The sequence below is a fragment of the Pinus tabuliformis genome, chromosome J, assembly GCF_031772625.1.
Source record: "Pinus tabuliformis cultivar Carrire ecotype Pingquan chromosome J, CPIR1, whole genome shotgun sequence".
Taxonomy (NCBI): domain Eukaryota; kingdom Viridiplantae; phylum Streptophyta; class Pinopsida; order Pinales; family Pinaceae; genus Pinus; species Pinus tabuliformis.
Genome location: NC_142295.1, coordinates 262,068,380 through 262,081,848, shown reverse-complemented (window position 1 = coordinate 262,081,848; position 13,469 = coordinate 262,068,380). Strand labels below are relative to the sequence as shown.

Genomic DNA, 13,469 nt, shown 5'->3' with positions numbered 1-13,469 from the left:
CTCCTCTGATTACAATGTGAATTTTCTTTTTGATGAATCCCTTCAATGGCTGGCCAGAAGCGCTTGAAGTGTCACTTCCGAACGCATTTTTCAAATGGGCAAGCGACGTTCATGGACGCCAAATCCATGCACTTTAAGGTTATCGACACTGTCGAGACGGGTCTCGGTATATGCACAATCTTTCCTGAGCAGGGTCTCGGTATATGCACAAACTTTTCTGAACAAGGTCCATCCGATAATCAGGCTTGGAAGCAAGTGAAATGCATCAATAGTGACTTCCGTGAAGCGATATTCAAAACACCATTCAAAAATATGTATATAATGTAGGTTCCAACAGATCGTGGACCAGCATACGGCATTCAAAATTATTCAATGCACAAAGCCTTCACAATATTCACAGCATATACGACCTTCAGAAAAACATACACGGTCTTCAAAACACGTCTTGAATGAGCTGCAGAAGTTATGCATTACCAGTCATGATTTGCAGAGATTCCATTCAACAGTGGTTCAAAGCATGTTTCAATGACCAGCCTTTGATAACATAGCAATGACTCATTTAATGCAGCGACATTCCACACATAGAATGAACCATAAGCTGCTCCCTTCAACACATACAAATCAGAGAGAACGTTAACAAATTTCAAATGATGGCAGCAATGCGTTTCAGCTGAGCCTTCGAATAATCTTTAGTGGAGACGGGTTATGGAGCATCCTGAGAACAACGTTTCTGATGCATCGGCTCTTTCAAAGGAAACCGACGCTCAGGTGTGGACAGAGGCAATCAGTGCGCAGAGAATCAGTGTCAGGCAGAGGCAGAGCGGCCCAAGACAGTGCAGCGAAGAGTCACCTACTCGCAGACGTTTATGAACAGTGAACGTTTATGGACAGAGAACGCAGGACAGATGTGTTATATGGCAGAGGGCTAGGACTGCTCAGGACAGAGGAATGGCAGCGCTGAAACAGGTGGCTCACAGAAACAGGTGGCTCACAATGGAGCAGGGCAGGAGATCGCCCGCTCTGATACCATGTTAAACTCACATGGACAGCGAAACAGATGGAAAGATAAATCAGTGAGTGCATATTTTTTATTAACATAAGATACACATTTATAGTACAATAGGTGACTCTTGGGATTCAGATCCCAAGGTCTCTTGGACTGCTTTTTTCCATTCGAATTCCACACTAACCCTTTAGGATTAGGTGTCCAACAAGAATGACCATTAGTATAAAGGAAAAAATGTTTCTGATGGAGTTCATTGTCCATGAAGTCCTGTGCAGAGAATATTCTTTCCTGCAGTGATAAAGCTTCTTTAGATAGTCTGTTAGCTTCCATAATGAATACTCTATATGTGTATGTGAATGTGAGATCATAAAATTTGTTTTCTTAACTCAAGTACTTTATTCATATTTGGAATTAGAACCAGATTCTCAATTTGACAATTTCCGTCAACCCAATCCACAAGGAGCTTTGAATCACCCAACACTTGCAACTCATCAATGCCTCTGTCTGCAGCATGTTTCATAGTAGTCCTCATTGCCAAGCATTTGACCCTGTTATTTGATCCCTGTCCTACAGCATATTTCAATAAAATATAATTACTTTCTGAAATAAAGAAAATTTTCCTGCATTGGGTTCCTTGATAGGTCATGTACGGTGTCCTAGGAACCCCAAGTTTTTGAATAATCTATTTCAGGTCTTTTGAGCGCTTTTGGAGTTTTTATTTTACCAGGTTTCACATGCCTCCATACATCTTATCTGATGTGCCTCTTGCTTAGGATTGCTTTCTTTTCCTGGAAAAAACATAATATTTCCAGATAACCGGTTCGGAAAGGGCAAGGCTTGATGTGCTGCTACAGATTTATCAAAGAACCAGCCTTTGAAGCACTCTATCACATTATCTTTCTCACATCTGTTTGTTCCACCTGCTAACTAAATAGCGTACTCCATATATTGGCCACCATCTTCTGTTATGCCTTTTATGATAAGAAGTTACTTATTTTTCAGTTTGTTATACTCTTGCTTAACTGGTTTTATATTTGTGGAATCATGCTTTTCCTTAAATTACTATTAGTTGGAATATGATATTTTAATTGGAAACTTATTTGGCTGTTTGAATGATCAGGTCATGTTAGGTGTTGACCGGTTAGATATGATTAAAGGCATTCCTCAAAAGCTTTTAGCATTTGAGAAGTTCCTTGAAGAAAATCCAACTTGGCGGGACAAAGTGCTTTTGGTTCAGATAGCTGTACCCACAAGGACAGATGTTCATGATTGTATGTTTGTTTATCCCAATTTCTTTCATTCAGATGAATGCTAAGTCTAGTTTTATCACTAAAATTATTTTTAGTTCTCCTCATGCAGGAAAAGCTGAAAAACTATAAAAACCATTTTAAGATAGGATGTTCTGTTCAGGTTAGATCTATGAGGAGTTTGTAATCTGATTTTACCTTTATTGACCAATTTTGAAACAACTATTTTATTTTATTTTAAATATTTGTTATTTTGGCATACAAAAACTTCATAGAAATCATTCAGATGAACACTAAGTGTTGTTTTAATACTAAAATTATTTTCAGTGCTCCTCATGCAAGAAAAGCTGAAAAACTATAAAAGTCATTTTAAGATCAGATAATCTATTCAATCTAGATATATGAAGAGTTTATGATCTACTTTTACCTTTTAATGATCAATTTTTTAAGCAGTATTTTATTTTGAATATATGTTATTTTGGCATACAGAAGAGAGTTATCACATATTTAGGCTAGCACCTTTCGTTTCATCTTTCTGCACTTATTAGTTGTTACACAGATTTGTATTTAGCTTGGTTCTTGAGAAGGATATATTCAATTTTGGCATGTACTTCTTGGAGCAGTGCAAGATTCAAGTGAATGTTAGAGGTCACAGTTAATGTTGAAGTTAATGACTTTATATGTGACCAACATGTAACATTGGTGTTAGTTATCTAGTAGCTAGTTATAAGGAGTCCAATAGGATCTAACTAGTAAATACATGAATAAAGGAATAGTTGCAGCCAAGGTTTTATAAGGATGGGCGTGGAGCATCCTGGAAATGTGTTATATTAATTGTTGGGTTAGGTCGAGTGTTCATGAAGTCAAGTCCACGGGCTGGCTGCTTTTGTTGTATTATTGGGCCTCACTCGATGTCCCTGATGGGTTAAAACCGCAACTGGTCGGTTTACTGTGTACCATCCTTCAAATGAGGGAAAGTACCTAGAGGGTTTCCTTGGGATGTGTATTCCATCAAAGAAAATTAATGCATTTATATTAAAAAAACATGTAGAATGCCAAATTAGTCATAGAATAGATGAAACATGCATATTTGTGTGACTTGTAGATGAATACTAAATTGTTAACTAAAATTTACTAATAATTCGAGCATCTATAATCTAACAATTATAAACTTAGAAAATCTTAAACCACATAACAGAAGGTGGACCATTAACTTATGGAATGAAATAGGCGATTTGCCAATTGTAAACATGACCCAAAATGTTTATGTTTACAACTTTACAATATAGGCCTTTTGCTTAAGTTCCAAAATGATAATTAATTGAAGTATGGAGATTGAAAGATCCAAAACACCAATCAGAGCTAAAGTCTATTACATATAAAGCTGCGAACAAGAAGAAGCAAATATTCTTATTTCTATTTACTTTTTCTTCCTCTTTGTACCACCACAATTTTCCTAGGAGCCTCCATGTAGTAGGGAGTCAGAACCAAAGTTGGATTTAATTATGTAGATGGAAATGGATCTAAACATGAATCCTCTATGGCTAGAGTCTTGGACAAGGCGACTGTGGTAGGATATGGAGGTGGCATTTCACTACACTCATCATCATCATCAAAAAGGGCATTCTCCAACTGCTCCATCTTTCAAATTTGGATTATTATTCCAAGCATTATCTGATTCATCCATATTTGATTCCTCACAATAATAGGACAATAATCCCAAGTTGCAAAGCACATAAATGAAGCTCTTTGATTTGTTTACATTTAACCTCTTTCTTCTGACAATGTGGATGAAACTGTAGATGCTCCGACACTTTTCTGTGGAAGAAGGTTCATGATTCGTGAAAATACCTATTCTGCCAAACGTCGCAGTTGTTGGATTGAATTGCCGTGCATGTTCCATGACTCGAGAGGAAACTGACTCTCTCAATCTCTAATTGCACGGTTGGTTCCAAAAACACGGTTGCCATTGATGTAGTGGCTCAAATGTAGCTGTATGGTATCACACTCATCCTCCTCGGGGACTAGTTTCTCTAATGATTGCATATGAGCAGCCCAAATCCCAGTGTCCCACTGTGGTTTGTTATTCCAAGCCTTAGATGATTTATCCATCTTTGATTCCTCACAGTAATAGGACAACAATAACAAGTTGTAAAGCACATAAACCAAGCACCTGTGTCAATATGAGCAGCCCAAACCCCAGTGTTCCACTGTGGTTTGTTATTCCAAGCTGTAGATGATTTATCCATCTTTGATTCCTCACAGTAATAGGACAAAAATAACAAGTTGTAAAGCACATATACAAAGAACCTGTGAAGAGACATGTCTCTTGGGATATTTGAGCCGACCTGTGTGCGATTTTAACATTTATTGGAGTTATTCTGCCCTGAATCATTAGATATTACATTCCTGGAATTTCAGATGAAGCTTGCTGAATACTTTAGAAATGAAAACAGGACAAACTGTATGTTTAGTGAATATAACATTGAATTCCAGTGCTTATACTTGGTGTGTCAGTGCTGCAGGTATAAATTATCGGATTAAGGAGTTCAGTTTAGTGAGTTATTTGTCATGACATTTAATCATACACCATATGCTTGTCGCAATGCTCTTTAAATTTGTGAGGAAAATTGCAACAGAATGAGAGTTCATTCACCATAGCATGTGCCACATTTATGTTCCATAAATTATCCCACAGATGACAAAATTTGAATAATTCTGCCTTAATCCTCCAAATGATAGCTTTCACCACATCATTGTTGTAGCTCAATGATTTCATTAAGACCCATAAGGCATTGCTCAAGGAGTAATAGGGAAACATGTAAGACAAAGAGCTAGAACTTCTCCACTTTATTTTCAACAAGAAATATGAAGGAAGCACCTTCCTTTTATAGAAGAGGACCTCTAAACCTTCATTACAAAGCTATGTACTAACATTAAATGGTATGCCCAATACCAACTCTCAACTAACTTTCTCAAATGTGTGAACCTCCTTAGATGCAAAACTGTGTGCTCCAATTGTTTCCCACGTGTGAAGGTCAGAATATTCAATTACAATTGTGCCTTACTCCCATTGATCTATCGTGACGTTTGTTGTTGTAAGGCATGCTTCAACAAGAGCTAGGACATTGGTTTGCATCAACAATTTAGGGCTAGGGCATCTTTGAGAGCTAGGGCATGGGGCTTGCTTCAACTAGGGTTTCATCGTCAGAGCTTAAGTTCCAAAATGATAATTAAATTGAAGTATGGAGATTGAAAGGTCCAAAACACCAATCGGAGCTAAAGTCTATTACATATAATGCCGTGAACAAGAAGAAGCAACTATTCTTATTTCTATTTACGTTTTCTTCCTCTTTGTACCACCACAATTTTCCTAGGAGCCTCCATGTAGTAGTGGAGTCAGAACCAAAGTTGGATTTAATTATGTAGATGGAAATGGATCTAAACATGAATCCCCAATGGCTAGAGTCTTGGACAAGGCGACTGTGGTAGGATATGGAGATGGCATTTCACTACACTCATCATCATCATCAAAAAGGGCATTCTCCAATTGATCCTTCTTTCAAATTTGGATTATTATTCCAAGCATTATATGATTCATCCATATTTGATTCCTCACAATAATAGGACAATAATCCCAAGTTGCAAAGCACATAAACGAAGCTCTTTGATTTGTTTACATTTAACCTCTTTCTTCTGACAATGTGGATGAAACTGTAGATCCTCCGACACTTTTTCTGTGGAAGAAGGTTCATGATTTGTGAAAATACCTATTCTGCCAAACGTCGCAGTTGTTGGATTGAATTGCTGTGCATGTTCCACGACTCGAGAGGTGACTGACTCTCTCAATCTCTAATTGCACGGTTGGTTCCAAAAACACGGTTGCCATTGATGTAGTGGCTCAAATGTAGCTATATGGTATCACACTCATCCTCCTCGGGGACTAGTTTCTCTAATGATTGCATATGAGCAGCCCAAACCCCAGTGTCCCACTGTGGTTTGTTATTCCAAGCCTTAGATGATTTATCCATCTTTGATTCCTCACAGTAATAGGACAACAATAACAAGTTGTAAAGCACATAAACCAAGCACCTGTGTCAATATGAGCAGCCCAAACCCCAGTGTTCCACTGTGGTTTGTTATTCCAAGCCTTAGATGATTTATCCATCTTTGATTCCTCACAGTAATAGGACAACAATAACAAGTTGTAAAGCACATAAACCAAGCACCTGTGAAGAGACACGTCTCTTGGGATATTTGAGCCGACCTGTGTGCGATGTTAACAGTTATTGGAGTTATTCTGCCCCGAATCATTAGATATTACATTCCTGGAATTTCAGATGAAGCTTGCTGAATACTTTAGAAATGAAAACAGGACATAATGTATGTTTAGTGAAGATAACATCGAATTCCATTGCTTATACTTGGTGTGTCAGTGCTGCAGGTATAAATTATCAGATTAAGGAGTTCAGTTTAGTGAGTTATTTGTCATGAGATTTAACCATACACCATATGCTTGTCGCAATGCTCTTTAAATTTGTGAGGAAAATTGCAACAGAATGAGAGATCATTTACCATAGCGTGTGCCACATTTATGTTCCATGAATTATCCCACAGATGACAAAATGTGAATAATTATGCCTTAATCCTCCAAATGATAGCTTTCACCACATCATTGTTGTAGCTCAATGATTTCATTAAGACCCATAGGACATTGCTCAAGGAGTAATAGGGAAACATGTAAGACAAAGAGCTAGAACTTCTCCACTTTATTTTCAACAAGAAATATGAAGGAAGCACCTTCTTTTTATAGAAGAGGACCTCTAAACCTTCATTACAAAGCCATGTACTAACATTAAATGGTGTGCCCAATACCAACTCTCAACTTACTTTCTCAAATGTGTGAACCTCCTTAGATGCCAAATTGTGTGCTCCAATTGTTTCCCATGTGTGAAGGTCATAATATTCAATCACAAATGTGCCTTACTCCCATTGACCTATCTTGACTTTTATTGTTGTAAGGCATGCTTTAACAAGAGCTAGGGCATTGGTTTGCATCAACAATTTAGGGCTAGGGCATCTTCTAGAGCTAGGGCATGGGGCTTGCTTCAACTAGGGTTTCATCGTCATGTTTCATCATTGCTAGGGTTCCATTAATGCACTTTAGGGTTAGGGTTTGCTCATTGGCATCCAGGGATTGTTCCTAGGTTCAGCTTCAACAATCCACCTAGGGTTTGTCGTCATATTGACATCAATGACAACTCTATCCAACAAAGGCATGGTTGCCATTGAATGTAGTGTCATCAAACTCATCCTCATCAGGGACTTGTTTGTCTAATGGTTGCATATAGTCATCTCGAACTTCGGTTCTTGGTGTGGCTTTCTCTTCAAATCAGCACCAAGCACTAGTGCCTGCAAACATGATGCATGGTAGTATTTGGTATGAGCACATATGCTAAGGCATGCAGTTGAATATTTATCTTTTTCCATTAATTTCCACCTCTACACTAATATGATTATGTAAGTTCACATCTCTAGGCTAAACATTGTTGTCCATCTGCTCATACACCTCCCTGATTACTGGTTGATTTGAATCTGCAAACCAAATCATTTTATGAATTATCTTGGAGAACTACTAAACTTACCTAACATATCACTAAAAATGACCATCAAGACTGGTTTCCTTCACTACATTAGCGCTATTTCTGTCAGTACACAAGTCATCCCACTCGTCACTCAGTACCATAGCACCCAAAGCACGTCTTACCTTCAAGTGGTCCTTGAAGGTAAGGAAATAGCTACAAAGTGTAGTTTTTGCAATCTTTAGTAGCTGCAACCTAGCTTAAGTGCGATAAAAAGGGACCCTTCTATGCCCTGTGACAAATTTGATTAGTTTTGTCCTTATTTTGTATAGGTCATTGATACATCCAGAGTTTCTGTGCTTGACAATGTCACTCATCAAAAGTTTCAATGTGTGTACCAAACACCTAGACCAAAATATATGAGGATGTGGCTGCTCAATGGCTTTTCCTGTTCCATTACAATTTTCTGCATTATCAGTAATTAGTTGAATCACATTAGAAGGACCAACATCTATAATGGTTTTCGGTAGGATGTCTGTAATGTTTTGAGCAAATTCAGTGATACAGGATTTGGATTACTTATTTCCTCTTAGTTTCTATGACTCCATTTAATTTTGTGATGTTAAACATGTATACAATGAAGTTTAAGCTTTCTTGCTCAATTGTTTGCTTATTTCATACTTATCTATTTATCTATCCTAATGGGATTTGTGTGGACTTGTTATTGTAGATCAAAAGCTTACAAGCCAAGTTCATGAGATCGTGGGGCGCATAAATGGACGTTTTGGGAATCTGATCTCTGTTCCAATACATCATTTGGTGCCTTTTTTTTTCAATATATTCCATGTTTTTAGCACACTAAGAAAAAATATAACCAAGAGAGAAAATGCATAGTATTCTTGATAGCTTCCAATTTGAATACACTTCTATGATCTATCTGATTTGAAGTGTTACAAACAATTTGGTTTGTCCAATCATGAGCACAGCATTCCCATATTTTTTTTTTTGATGTTTAGTAATGGTTTATGGGCATAGCCATGAAACAAAGAAAACTATTGATGAGACTTAGTCTAGTGAATATGTGTGACATGTATTATATTTGTACTCTTCCTATTTTTACTGTCCTTGTCTCTTTTGGGTGACATGGTCTAAATTGATCCCACATCCACTTTGATGTATTTAATTGGAGACTTGGTCAAAGTTCAAACGTGATCACTCTCCTATAGCTTTGTAGTCTATATATATTTCATAATATTAGTGAGTGCAGAATTATGTGTACAGTTCTGACAATCTTCTCCCATAGTTGCTTGCTTGCTCTGTTATGTGTGAGTATCTTTCTTCTATTGCTGGTGTTGTGCTCACATCAATTGGTTTCCTTCTCATGCCATTACTAGATCTAACACCATCAAGCTTCTTATGAGCCCCAAATCTAGCCTCCTTGAGTGTTTTTATCTTTTACTCTCCACTAGATCTACTACCTTCAACCACCGAATAATTCATCATCATGATTGAAATATCTTTTCATGGCTGTGGTGGATTATAGTCAAACCACTTCCACTGGATGCAGAATTTTGGCTTCATAATAACAGTTCTGTGCATTATCATGGGAATTATGCCCTTGGGAAGTTGACTTTGCATTTGTGAAATGGATAGTCAAAATAGGTCATAGTCTTAACATTTTTTTTTCACAGTAGGTTATTACTGGTCATCAATAAGATGTTGAATGTTCTGTCCAATGAATAAAACATTGTATGGTCACCATAAAGGGTGAAAGGGTCTTCATTGGCTATAACAGAAAATGCTCACGGGGACATGTATGTTGGATCAGAAGTCTTTGCTAGAGGTAGAGAGTAGGGTGGTACCTATTTTCGAAAAATTTAGCAGCTTAGTGCAAAGCCTCATTGGGCACTCTAGGTCTTAGGATAAGATAATTCTATTAATACCTAATGGATGACCATAAAAGTAGGGCAATGGGATTGAAGAATACATCTAGTACAAATACGATGTGGGAGTGCAAACACAACTCCTAGAAAGTGTCAAAGCTAAAAAACTAGGATAAAATGAAGTAAAGAAGGATACAACAAAAGAAAAACCATAGGAACATGTGTATAAATGAATAAGTCCAGGGTTGGAGGTTGATGATATCAACAATGCCCAAGTCTGATAGTCGACGACGATGGGGGTGACAGTGGTGTTGGCTCGCTATCGAAGTCATTTGGATTCACCAAGGTGTCTGTCTGTCTGTCTGCAAGATCTTGGGGGGTGTAGGAATGAGGGATACTCCTAGCATTTGTAGTTGAAGGAAAGAAGCTTTGGATAAGTCTTTGGTTGTTCCCTTGGGCTTGGGGAGGAGTTTGTTGTAGAGGGATTAGTTTGTTCCTCAGCTGGGTGCTGTTTGACACCTCTATAATGGTGTCGAGTATGCCGGTTGGCCTCCCAAAGGGGGGGGGGTTGAGAGGAGACTCGAGCTCTCATTGTTCTACTATTTGAAATACACTGGAACTCAGCTCGTCACTTGTTGCTCCGATCAGTTGGATCAACTTGTAAGTATGATGTGATCATCTGGATCGTCCCCAAGTGAGGTGCAATATGTAGGATTTGAGATCTGTGTCTGAATATCTCCTTGATGAAGAGGGCTAGGCATCTTTAGTCAAGATACCAAAAGAAGGTAGAGAGGGATCCACCTGAATATCTATAGAGGCAGTGGTCGTGCCCTATGATCTTGTAGTATAGGGGGCACTTAAAAATGACGTGCTGCTCTGTCTCTGGCTCCTGAAGGTGACATACCTAGTAGATCTTATCAGATCTTGGTATATGGTGATCAATCTCCACTCAGAGTCGATGAGAACCAACTCGAAGCTAGCCCAAAGGGACCTTGAGGGAGTGCATCCAATGTCTTTGCGTGTATGGGTGGACAATGAAGCTATCTTGTAACTCTAGGAAATGCTCAAGGTAGAAGGACATCCTTGGGCCTAAGCCTGTCGAGGGGGTTGGGGGGGGGGGGGAAGGGTGGCGGGGGGTGGGGGGAGGGCGGAGTCCAAGTGATCTAAATGTACAATCTGTAGATATCCTTTCTGATGGACTGATTCAATACATATATTGGGGGCATGAGATGGCTTGGTGTAGCAAGGTAGAATATGAAGTGGGGAAGATGCTCTGGGGAGATTGTTAGTGTCTGGAGAAGTCGGGAAACATTTGAGAACCAACCTCGTGTCCAACCTAAGGGGTGAGCCAAAGAGAGGACCTCTGAGGAACAAAGTGCAAGGTAGGGATACCGATCTCTCCCAACAGTTGAGTCTGTCAAGGATTTGACTTTGTGGAGGAAAGAAGCTAGGTGAAAGATGACATTGAAGCAAAAGGGGTGGGCACCAAACTCTGGCTAAAAATGGGGTTACATGATTGTACGTTTGCCACTGATGAGGTGCCTAAGAAGTAAGGTTTGATTCTTTCCATCTGGGTCCAATATGTCTATGCCAAGCTCGACCCCCAGATCTTGGATCAATAGAGGATTGTGAGTTTAATAATCACGTCCTTGAGGTAGAGCTTGGACAAGATGTCTCGAAATTGACTTTGGAAGCACTTTCTCTTGATAAGGGCCAAAGAACCATACCCTTTGCTGAGTCGAGGCTGGAGGCCCTAATGTGTATTAAAACGAGGTACCGTGAACTGTACTCCCAAGTAGATGTATGATGTGGCTATCTCGATCTCTTCCCCCCCGGAGTAGAATTGCATGTCTGTAAGAGTTTTCTTCAAAACGCTGAAGATCATAACTGTTGAAGGTCACAGAAGATGGCCACAATGTCGATCTATCTTTGTAGGTTCTCGGGAGTAGATGCTGACAAGACCAAGTCATCTGCAAAAAGCGGTAAGCAGATCAACACCCGATGAAGAAGAAAACCATCCCCTTCCTAGATGTGCTCATGGAGGAAAGATTCCAACTCATCAATGTAAATCTCGAAGAGGGTTGGCGAGAGGGGGGACCCCTGTTTTACCCCAATGGTACTCTAGATAAAGTCCAAAGGCCATGTACTATCCTGAGGTGACCCAAAACTGAGTTGTTTAGTCTCATAATAGTTGCCAGAAGGGTCTTAGATATATCAGTGTCCTGATGCCTCTGGAATAATTCTTCCCTAGGCACAATATCGAATGCTTTCCGAAAGACAACAAAGCAACAATGGAATCCATGATCACTATCACCTCAATGGTTTCTCCCTTGCTGTTTTGTGGTAAGATATTATCCCCACAAAGGGAGGCTTCCTTGGCACGCCTTTGAGGTTAGATGATCTAGGGATCTAAGCTAAATGGCTCTCTAAGGAACTTGCAACCAAACACCCTAAAGAATTTTCAATAAAGATAGACTAAGGGGTGAAAGAGATCTGATGAGATAGATTGAATACCAGAAAGGGCTTGGAGGCTGAGATGAGGTCTGCTGATGTTCAAGTAAGTTTTCCCACTAGCCACCATCAACTAATGAATGCTGTTATAATTTAGGGTTTTAGAGGTACGCAGATTTAGAGCATGCAAAATAATATAATAGCAATTAAAGCAACCTATTAATGGTAAGATCAACAAAGGTTTGAGGTTGTTCAAAGAGGTAAACAAGGGATAAGCTAACAAATAGTTTCCAATGTCTGAAAATGCACAAAACAACAAAAATAACCTAGACGTCAACGCTAGAATTTGTGGTAAAACATGCAATAAATGATGGATTTTGCCTTTTAAACATTAATGGGAGAAATGCCTACCTAAAGGATGATAACATATAGGTGCAATTTAGTTGTGAAATGTAGATTTAACCAATCCCTAACCCTAGTTACCATGTAATAAGGAGAAGAAAGGAAAATTAAGGTTGATTGACACACTAAGACTAGTACCTACAATCAATTGGGCAATGGAGTCAGTACGGTGAGGCTGATGAAAGAGGACCTTGGATAGAAAGGGTGGAAGGATAATTCGCTTCACTTTAGAAACCCTGATGGCCTTCTTATCTAGGAGATTTAAGGCAAAAGGTGTGAATCTAGTCCCTTTAATGGATACTTGATGACAAATTTTGCGTAAATAAGTAAAAAAAAGAGTTCATAAAAGATATTACTCTTTTTAATATGGAATATGACATAACCTAATTTCAACAATTTCATGCAAAATGGAAGAAAATAGCATTATACTAACACAATTTGAGCAAGTATCATTTCATGAATCCATAGAAAGCCTCCTCCACACGAAACATATCTTCCCCAATACAATCCACATTCTATTTGCCATTGCGTCCAAGAGAAAAGACAGATTACTAGTGCACACTCTTTCAAGGGAGTTAAAATGTGTGTGTGTTAGTGTTGTGAACATCGCGATTTTTTGCGTTGCCGATAAAATACGTTGATAAAATCGTCGATTTTTTTTGGCTTGAAAAAATCGTGAGTTGAGTTGAAAAAATCACCGGTCTGCGCGACACAACGATTTTAAAGGTAAATTTTGGTTTTTTTTTTCCATTTTCCACCAAGTTTTTGGGATGTGGGGACGAGGGAGCAGGGATACGTAGGAGTAGCCTATGCAAAAGCTCCCCACCATTTCTTGGAAACGTGGGGGGATGTCAGGGTGTTAAAAACTTATAAATATAAGATATATGATATATCATTG

At 38.8% G+C, this 13,469-nt stretch overlaps 1 protein-coding gene across 6 annotated transcripts in view; it reads left to right on the top strand.

The window, feature by feature from the left end:
* LOC149226774 (alpha,alpha-trehalose-phosphate synthase [UDP-forming] 1-like) overlaps positions 1–13,469 on the top strand; it is a 281,795-nt gene that overhangs the window by 120,376 nt on the left and 147,950 nt on the right. For all 6 annotated transcript variants that reach the window (XM_089377600.1, XM_089377598.1, XM_089377596.1 and 3 more), the window contains exons 5-6: positions 2,127–2,277; positions 8,566–8,654. In XM_089377600.1, coding sequence (XP_089233726.1) covers positions 2,127–2,277; positions 8,566–8,654 — 240 coding nt within the window. The remainder of the gene's footprint in view (positions 1–2,126; positions 2,278–8,565; positions 8,655–13,469) is intronic.